The following is a 10004-nucleotide window of genomic DNA, read 5'->3' as shown; positions in this document are numbered from 1 at the left end:
CTCTCCCTCTCTCTCTATATATAATTTATATAAATTCAAATATGTAACTGTATAAACCTTAAAAGAAGTAAAATATTATAGTCTTGATTCTTGTAAAGTTTACTTTTAATAGAATCAATCACTTTAAAATAACCACAGATTTATTTATTAACCTATAAAATGCATAAAAAAACTACACTTTGTCACTTTAACTTAATAAATTATAAAAAGATAATTCATATAACATTTCCGTTCAAATTTAGGATTAACATATATTTTTGTCCATCATAAAAAAATTAATTGGTCGATTCAACTAAAATAGTTGAGTATCTTATTCATTAGAAGCAAGAGGACCTGAGCTTCTGTTTGTTTCTAAGAATTTTATGGTATAATGTTGTGTGTTTGCTTCTGCTGATTCCCGTAGATGTGTGAAGACAAATTTGAGGGAGTGTCTTACAAGTCCATTTTCGTTTAAACTTGAAGATTTTCAAAGATAGAGTGTAATATTATCGAAATGACCCTCTCTCTTTTTTTTTATTTTTTCCCCTACAATTTACATGCTTTTGTTCTTCTTGGACACTACATTTGGTTGTGGATATCAATATGATTCTCATCTTGATATTTTATAATTGATTCTCATATGTATGTTAATTTTTAGAACTGATTCTGGGAGTTTTAATATTTTCATAATCGATTTCCATAATTACTTTTGATATATTTAGAATTGATTCTCTCATGTTGTTTGTCAAAATAGATTCTTTAGTTTTAATTCTTATATCTTGATTGGTGTATTATTATAATAAAAAATAATAATAACAATTATAATAATATAATTAAATTTTATTTTATAAAAATTTTAACCATAAAGGTAAAATTCTTATACAATGATTTTATTTATTAAAACATTTTATGCAGGGATAAAAATAGTAATTATACTATATAAATGAAAGTCTTAATTTATTTTGTAACTAACATCAAATGGTAATTTGATGATTGAGACTAACATTTTGAATATATTCTATAAATTTGACGAGAATTTAGTTGTTGGATAAGTTAATCCGAAAGTCCCTGTCTAAGACTTTGAACTGTCTTGAAGTTGAAGATAAAGAAAGGTGATGTTTAATGATTATTTATTATCGTATGAAAAGATTCAAACAGTGAAGGACAACTAGAGAAACTTCAGCTCTATTTCTTGAATTCCAAGCTTTTACTGTAATATTCTTTTTTTCTCCTTTTCTTCTCTCCAATACAATATATCCAGTGCACATATGGGGAAGTAGCTCACTGATTTCTTTTAAATAAAAAAATACACACCAAAAGACTACATGATTACTTGTGATTTTTATGTTATTTCGAATCTTGATCATGTCATTTTTTTATTAAATTTAAAATATATTAATATAATAATAAATAAATAATGAATTAATACAAAAATACGTATTAAAATGTTTTAAAAGAATCTATATTAAAATATCTTGTGTTAAAAATACGCACCCATAACGAAAAAGGTGCCTTGGTGCATATCTTCCCATTTTGCCAGTTATTTCCCTAACACAGTAAACTCTTGTGACAGCATCCCTGATGAGAAAGGAAAAAAAAAGAAAAAGGTAAAGAATCCTTTATCGGGAATGACCTTTTTCGTGTTTTGTATACTTTTAGGCCAAGGGGTAATTCGAATATTTTTACTAGGTGTCTGTTACCAGGCTTTATTACATCAAAATAGAAAACATTTCGGTTATTAAAATAAATAATAAAGGTACATCTCCGTCACCATATATTTGTTATACAATTTCACATGTTGAATAATCTTAGGTTAAATTAATATAATTGTTTATTAACTTCATATGTGAATTAATATCATAATTGTAATACATATAAACATCATGCAAACTTTTTTAAAACTCTTATAATATGATCACTCAACCTTGTGGTAAGGTGAAAAATTAATTATCATTTTATTATGATAAAAGTATGACATCCTAAATCTTTTTTTTGAAGACCACTATTGGTTAGACCAATGCAATACTCTTATTAAGGTACTACAACTGTGAGTGAAATCTAAATAAATACCTTCAAGGTATATGTAATTTTATTAACACTAATTATTAGAAACACAAAAAATATCTAATTTGTATTCTTGTAAGTAATTGAAAGTATTTATCAGTATACTTATATAATACAGATTATGTAGTTTGATCAAACTATAACACAGAAATGTTGGAGTGATGGTACTAATAAAAGATATATAATATTGGAAATGACAAGTAAGAGAACTATCTACAAGAGTTAATGATTTATTGAGTTTATATACTGTACCGTATTATTTTAAAAACTTTGTATATATGTATGTTTATATATATATATATATATATATATATATTAGGTCACAGTTATTAATATGTTCATACTAAAATCAATATAAAGAATATAAGAAATCACGACTTCTAGTGTAAGATAGCTTACACAGTAATATTTTTTTTTTACTAGTTATAAGGATGAAATTTCTAGTCGTAAAAGTCACAGTTTAATATGAGAAAAACGTGTTCTTTAACATGAAGTATAGGATGGAATTTCTAGTAGTAAAATTTGTCTACTGATTGCATTTTACTGTTACTTAATCTTTTAATTTTACGGTATTTTAAGTTCATCCTTGAACAAAAATAAGATGAGTTTACATTTTGCATACTTTTTTAAAGATTTGTTTGAGAAACATGACAAAAGCTTTCAACTTTAACTAGAAAATCCATTAAAATTAAAAATATTATTATTATTGGATTGAGCCTAACTAATTTAATTGTTCTCACTTTTTAACACAGTTGTTTTATAGAAACAACCATGTATAAAAGATTTTTGTTCTCTTGATGGGCAGTGTGTATACAGCAGTAGCGGTTACCAATTTTGGGGGGTTGAATGGTGTTTCCCCTTTCACATTACTATGCCTGGTGCTTTTTATTTTCCTTCACAGTAAAAATTAAAATAGATTCCTTCTATTTCCATTCTTTCCTTTTTGCTGTATTGCTGTCTTCAACTTTTTAATTCTTCAACCTTGTTCAGACACTGTTCCCAACATTTAACTCCAATTTGTTTATCTTTTCAACATTTTCAAACTCCCAACTCTTCAGTTTTTATGAATTCTCACAACCAACCTTCAATGTTTCTACCATTGCAGCACTCCTTCTTTAATAACCTCAAATAAATTTTAAAAAGTCTGTTCATATGAAACAAAGGACCACTTCCACTTTAATTAAGGTTTTCTTTTTTCACCAAAACCAAAGAAACTTTTCATTTTTTAACTTTAATATGTAATTTTAAATGAGTTATTCACTGCATCTTGTAATTTTAAAATCACAGATAAAAAGTAATTTTATTAAAACAATGATAATTAAAAAGAATAAAGAAGTATATTTAAAATTTTAATAAAATCTTAATTAAAAGTTAATATAATTAGGTAATCATATAGTGTTTTCTTATTGGACAGGTGTGGAGTTGCAAACCTACTTACATAATCTCCTATAACACACTTAAATACACTTAATGATTAAAATTAATGAACAAGAGAGACAAAGATATAATAGAAAAATAGTGTATATTTTTATTACAATCAAATCAAATTTACTATACTTGTTCAGTATTGTTCACTAGAAAATTGTAACTAAACAAAGGATAGAGTGGACTGTGTATTTTCTTTTTTCAAATTTATCTTTGACCTTTTACGTAATAAATTTGTTCTTTTTATTTTTAGTTGTGATTTTAGTAATTCCTTGTACACTAAGTTTAATATTTAAATAAATAAATAATTCTCAAATGATTAAGACCATGACACGAGTCTTGTTTTTCTTATACTTGGCAGTCATATCATATGCCACTGTCGCAGCCTGACGACAACAGGGAAAAATATATACAGAACGAAAAACAAAAACATTGTCGGAAAGTAAAATTGGATGTATGTGAAAATCAGAGAAGAAAAAAAGACATACTAATACGATTGTAATACGATTGTGTGTAACTCGTGATCATCCAGTGTATACTGCTAGAGAGAGAAAGCATAGTATCTAAAAGTAAGTGAAGGAGGAGAGAGGGTGTTGAGTTCATTCTGTGCTGGCGTTTATTAGTTTCCCTTTCTCAGACTTTGGACTCTATTTCACTCAACACTCTAGACTGCCCTATAACACCACCACTGTCTGCGATTTCATTAATCTTCTCAAACCATTTTTTTAGTCTATTTAGTTTTTGGTTGGTGTGGGTCATCTGAGTTTTTTGACTTTAAAGTCCCCTTGTTTTGCACCCTCAAACACCGTCAAAAGGTGCTTTTATTTTTCTCTTCTTTTCTTGGACTGCACAATTATTGTTGTAACTATTGCTTACTCAAAGAGACTCTCTCCTACTCTAACTCTATTGTTTTCTGCTATTATTAGCCTCACTCCATTTTTTCCCTTTACCTTCACTGTTAGGTACCTCATATGACTGTTTTTTTAACTTTTTTTTTTCAGATTTGGTTTTGATTTGTTGATATTTGCAGTTTGTTGTAGAAAGTGTGTGAAAGAGAGTTATGGCAGGAGGTGGGGGAGCTCCGGCGCCTAAGATTGATGAGCCACAACCACATCCACCGAAGGATCAGCTTCCAAATGTTTCCTACTGCATTACCAGTCCTCCTCCATGGCGTGAGTTTTTCTTTTTGTTTTCCTGTAATAGTAGATTCGGTTTCTGTGTGCTCTTGCTTTGAACCTGATTCCTCTGTCATCTTTATCCAAATGGTATATATTTAAAAGCATGCTTTGTGATTCTGACATTACTTGTTTCGCATGCTGGCTTTTTATCTGTTTATTAAAGTGGCTTTCAATAAATTATTTCCTTTTAGGTGCTTTGATGAGAAGTGAAAAAATAAAACTTTTTCTTAAACTGATTGTAAGTTTATGTTTGATAAGGATTGTGAATGAAATTAAGGGGAGCAGGAAAAAAGAGTTGTTGGCGTTTAATTCACTGTTTTTGTTCAGGGACTTGGGTTCTGGTTTATGACAGTGCAGCCAAAGTTTTTTTTACCTCTGACTCACTTGATTGAAAAGAATTCAATGCCCTATTTGGGTGGTTCCAAACTTAGATTTGATTGAAATTCTTATACATTGAGCCTCTTGTTTTTGCCCATTTGAGACAGTATTCTTATTCTATATTCGTATTGAGACTATTCCCAGTTATTTCCAGATCCGAATTTGTTACTTTATATTTCAAAATCTAATTCTGGCTTCTGCTGTAATAATTTTAGAGTATTTTACTCATAAATAATGTTTTTTTTTACAAAATAATCTGTTATTAGTTTGTTGAATTTCAGAACGTTCATCACTCAACATTCAACAGTTTTATTAAACAATGTGGATTTTATGGACAAATAAATGATGTGTTCTGAAATGACACCCATTAGTTGATTTTTTTAAAATATATATGACTACTTCCTCGGCTTATGTTATTGAAAATATGCCTAAATGTTGGTGCCAATCTGATGCAGCTGAGGCCATACTTCTTGGGTTTCAACATTATATTGTGATGCTCGGTACAACTGTGCTAATTCCCACTGCTCTTGTTCCCCAGATGGGAGGTGGCAATGTAAGCTTTAGCAAATTAAATATACTTAAAATAAACAATTCTAAATGAAATAATTTAAAAGTTTCCTCCTAGCCAAAAATCATATGTATAAAAAAGTAGAAAATTGAAAGTCCATTTCTTGCAGGAGGAGAAGGCAAAAGTTATTCAAACTCTACTCTTTGTAGCTGGAATTAACACATTGCTGCAGACTCTGTTTGGAACTCGATTGCCTGCAGTAATTGGAGGGTCTTATGCTTATGTTGCAACAACCATCTCTATTATTCGTGATAGCCGTTACAGTGATGAGCCAGATCCCACAGAGGTCTTGTATTGGAATTTTTTTTTTATAAGTTGTGTGGTTGATATACTTTGCCAAACAAAGGCTTCCAAATGCTTTCTAATCTGTATAGTTTTTAGCAAATTTATTCCAATGAAGGGTGGGTTAATCAATGCATTAGAAACTGTGTAAAGAGTAAAGTTGGGTTCAATCCCTGGTGTGCTTGAAGAGTACCTTGAAATTATAAGGAAACTATTTACAGAAAAAAGAAAGTGTAATTCTAATTCACGGAGTTGCTTATTTGATGGAGTTGCTGGATCACTATTTTGTTTTCCGGGTGTACATGAGCAGTTTAATCACTTTCTTCCTCTGCCTTTTGGATTTATTTTCTCTTCTTTCAGCAATTCAAGAGGATAATGCGGGCAACCCAAGGTGCTCTTATTGTTGCATCAACTCTTCAAATAGTACTAGGTTTTAGTGGGCTTTGGCGTAATGTTGCAAGGTTGGTCTCAAGTCCTTAGTAAGTGTCTGTTATATTAGTCTTCTTATATGGTAAAAAGTGTCTAAACAGAAATGTAATATAGATTTATCATCTTTGCCATGAATGCTCATTTGAGAGTTGTTACTTTGAATTGAAATTTGGTTTGAAGTACAAATTATACTGACATGATTGACTTATTTGTGTGATGGAATTTGTATCAACAATGTAGTCCCATTGAACTAAAGAGATTGAAAGAACTGAATATTCCTGCAATTGAGTGTAATATTGCAACTGATATAAGTTTTCAATTTCTTTTTCAGGTTCTTGAGTCCACTTTCAGCAGTTCCTTTGGTATCTCTTGTTGGTTTTGGGCTTTACGAGCTCGGCTTTCCTGGGGTAAGTACACATTTTAGTTGCTTGGGTTCAAAGCTAAGATAAATGTTGATGTCTTGCTGGTGTGTAGGTTGCTAAATGTATAGAGATTGGACTGCCGCAGCTCATATTGCTAGTATTTGTTTCACAGGTACAGTTCTTTATAGTGTCAAAAACTCTTAGCGTCATGATCTCAGTTCATTTTGTTCTCTTGATCTTGGTTCTATGAATCTTTGTTAACAACACTTACTGCTTTTCATGCAGTTTGTACCACATGTTCTACATGCAGGAAAACATGTCTTCGAACGGTTCACTGTTTTATTTACAATTGCAATTGTGTGGCTATATGCCTATCTGCTCACTGTTGGAGGGGCTTACAATCATGCTGCCCCTAAAACACAAGGAACTTGCCGTACTGATCGTGCTGGTTTAATAGAATCTGCCCCATGGTTAGTAGTGAAGTTTCATTGGTTATTTCTCTAAATGGTATTTTTTTGGCTGGCAACTGGTTATTTAATTACCAAAATGTCCGTAAATTGGGGTTGTGGTTTTTCACTATAACATTTTATCTCTACGTGATTGCTTCCCAAAATTAAAAAATGTACCTTCTGCTGATGGGGTTTATTATGGGGATTTATTCTTGTGATTTCCATTTAAATATAGTATATTTTGAGTGGACCCTTTTGGACTTGTGGCTAACTGGGGACATTCCTCTTAGTTGCGTAATCTGTGAATTGTCACATCTGAGTTTCAAATAAGAACCTCAGGATGCTTTGGCTTTGATTTATTTCTTCTTAATTTGCTAAATTTGTATTGACTTTTCTTCCCAAACCCATCTGTTGATATCAATTCCAGGAGAAGCTACTTCTATGCTGAGCTGTTGAGTGTGTTGAGTTAGGAACTGTGAACTGATGTTTTTGAATAATTGTCACCTTTGTCCTTTTTGGGGAAGTATTCAACATTTTTTTTTTGGGTTTGCAGGATACATGTTCCATATCCATTTCAATGGGGAGCCCCTACATTTGATGCAGGTCAAGCATTTGCCATGATGATGGCATCCTTTGTTTCCCTCGTAGAGGTAATTTCATTTTGTAGATCAATCTTATCTATATTTAAGTTGGAATGAGAATACCTTTTATTTATTAACTGGTATCGTTCTTCTTGTGTAATAAAAACTTATCCTATTAGCTTATCTTTTATCAATAATCATTGAATGTATATAATGGCTTTATAAGAAAACCTTAGCAACCATATGAAAATTGCTATATAATAGGCTATATTGGGTTGGAGAGTGTGGTTGGTACGTTAATGAATGTCTGGAAGAATTATACAGGGTAATGGAAGTAAACGGAGGGAGATATCTAAATTCTTTTTTCTTAGTTTATCAGTTATGTTCGACCAGTGCAATAATTTTGACCTTTTTATGCAAATCACTTAGGGGAAATAGTAATGATATGCATAATTCACTAAAATTTGGCTCTGCACATGGCAGTGTTACTGCATGCATGATGACATACTGAACAAGAGTATCTGGCTTCTATTCTATATACCAATGCTCTAACTCTAAGTTAGTGTTATACAATTGCCAGTTTATATTGAATGGTACTGATTCGCTAGAATTAATTTATATATTCACAATTCATTTGCTGCAAGCAGTCCAGTGGTGCTTTTATTGCTGTCTATCGGTATGCAAGTGCAACACCTTTACCACCATCTATTCTTAGTCGCGGAATCGGTTGGCAGGTACAAAGATAATTAGTATGCCTGCATTTTAGTTTTTCTCATTTATAAAACAAAACTTAAATAAAGTTCCTCAGATCCTTGGGATATAATTTTCAAATCAAACAACACGTGGGTGTATTTTCAACATTGTTTAGCCTCTATTAAGAATATGTTTCTTAAGTAAAAAATTATCACCTCATCATTTGATTTAAGAATTTGATGACTAAGATAGGGATTTGATCTAATCCTTATAATCAATTGTAGTTTAAGGTGTTTTGATTAGGCTGATGATAATGCATCATATTTCTTATCTTCAGGGAGTTGCCATTTTGTTATCGGGATTGTTTGGAACGGGAAATGGATCCTCTGTATCAGTGTAAGACTAAAGTCATTCTGCTTGTATACGCTACTTCAATTTGGGTAAACAACTTTATTGTCGATGAGGTGTTTGTTTGATTTCCGTATAGAGAAAACGCTGGTCTTTTGGCTTTAACACGAGTAGGCAGCCGAAGGGTGGTGCAGATATCGGCTGGTTTTATGATTTTCTTTTCAATTCTTGGTGAGTTGAAGATGAAGCCCGTGCAGTGCTTGTAATTTGAATATGTAGTTTGCCTTAACAGACTAAATCTTGTGCCTTGATTCCCATCAACTGTAGCTAATTTTTCTTTACCGGGTAGGTAAATTTGGAGCTGTTTTTGCGTCCATTCCACCTTCTATTGTTGCTGCACTGTACTGCTTGTTCTTCGCTTATGTTGGTACGCCTCATTCAAGATGTTCTAATATGACATTCAAAAGCTTTGGTTTAGTTATACTTACATCAAACAGCACGTAATGTTCCACTTTCTTTCATTATTTGTAGGAGCGGGAGGTCTAAGTTTTCTTCAATTCTGCAACCTCAACAGTTTTAGAACAATTTTTATACTAGGCTTCTCCATCTTCATTGGTCTGTCTGTGTCACAGTACTTCAATGAATACACAGCAATTAATGGTTATGGTCCAGTTCACACCAAAGCAAGATGGGTACTGAACTGATCTATGAATGTGATATTTATTCTTAGCTTTTGCCATGATTTCACTAACTGACAATTTTGTGTACCTTGGCAGTTCAATGATATAATCAATGTCCCATTTCAATCAAAAGCATTTGTTGCGGGTTGCATGGCGTATTTCCTTGATAACACAATACATAAGAAGGAGGGTGCTATTCGGAAAGACAGAGGAAAACATTGGTGGGACAAGTACCGCTCCTTCAAGACTGACACAAGAAGTGAGGAGTTTTATTCACTGCCTTTCAACCTAAACAAATACTTCCCATCTGTGTAACTGTGTAGCTGAACCAGAGTCTCTGAAAGGTCGTAATTTAACTTGTTCTGATATGAGTTGGATCTTATTACAGTTTATAGTTATATGAAGTTCTCTTTTGCTATAGAATATTCTAAAACATTTCTTCTATTGCTTTTCATTCTGTAAATGCTGAATTGGCAAAGTGGATTCACTGTAGTAAAATGCACATCTAATTTATCTTTCATCATGTATCTTCACTTTTAATCTTTATTTTTTTGACAGAAACAGGCTTGTATCATTCTCCTACCAGTA

The 10004-nt window shown here is 31.6% G+C and overlaps 1 protein-coding gene across 4 annotated transcripts; it reads left to right on the top strand.

The window, feature by feature from the left end:
* The first annotated feature begins 3900 nt into the window (after window positions 1–3900).
* Window positions 3901–9936, top strand: LOC108320483 (nucleobase-ascorbate transporter 6). 4 transcript variants are annotated; one of them, XM_017551935.2, is made up of 15 exons: window positions 3901–4037; window positions 4499–4640; window positions 5480–5577; window positions 5702–5878; window positions 6235–6335; window positions 6635–6710; window positions 6778–6837; window positions 6951–7135; window positions 7668–7764; window positions 8343–8429; window positions 8726–8784; window positions 8876–8967; window positions 9086–9163; window positions 9268–9428; window positions 9513–9936. In XM_017551935.2, the coding sequence occupies exons 2-15, from the start codon at window positions 4529–4531 to the stop codon at window positions 9729–9731; spliced, it is 1602 nt and encodes a 533-aa protein (XP_017407424.1). In that variant the 5' UTR covers window positions 3901–4037; window positions 4499–4528; the 3' UTR covers window positions 9732–9936. The 4 variants fall into 4 exon arrangements, with proteins under 4 accessions (XP_017407424.1, XP_017407406.1, XP_017407398.1 ...); XM_017551917.1 differs by lacking the exon at window positions 3901–4037 and adding an exon at window positions 4044–4283 and having other exon boundaries at window positions 4470–4640; XM_017551909.2 differs by lacking the exon at window positions 3901–4037 and adding an exon at window positions 4045–4283.
* The last annotated feature ends 68 nt before the right edge of the window (window positions 9937–10004 follow it).

This window comes from Vigna angularis, chromosome 1, assembly GCF_016808095.1.
Source record: "Vigna angularis cultivar LongXiaoDou No.4 chromosome 1, ASM1680809v1, whole genome shotgun sequence".
NCBI classification, from domain to species: domain Eukaryota; kingdom Viridiplantae; phylum Streptophyta; class Magnoliopsida; order Fabales; family Fabaceae; genus Vigna; species Vigna angularis.
Note: the sequence above shows the minus strand (reverse complement) of the source record. Positions and strands in the feature narration are given on the sequence as shown.

Excerpts from the sequence above, each read along its gene's own strand:
- LOC108320483 (XM_017551935.2), top strand. The coding sequence starts at position 4,529 with ATGGCAGGAGGTGGGGGAGCTCCGGCGCCTAAGATTGATGAGCCACAA. Across the intron at positions 7,765-8,342 it reads CCTTTGTTTCCCTCGTAGAG|TCCAGTGGTGCTTTTATTGC; the intron begins GTAATTTCATTT and ends TGCTGCAAGCAG. Across the intron at positions 8,430-8,725 it reads GTCGCGGAATCGGTTGGCAG|GGAGTTGCCATTTTGTTATC; the intron begins GTACAAAGATAA and ends TCTTATCTTCAG.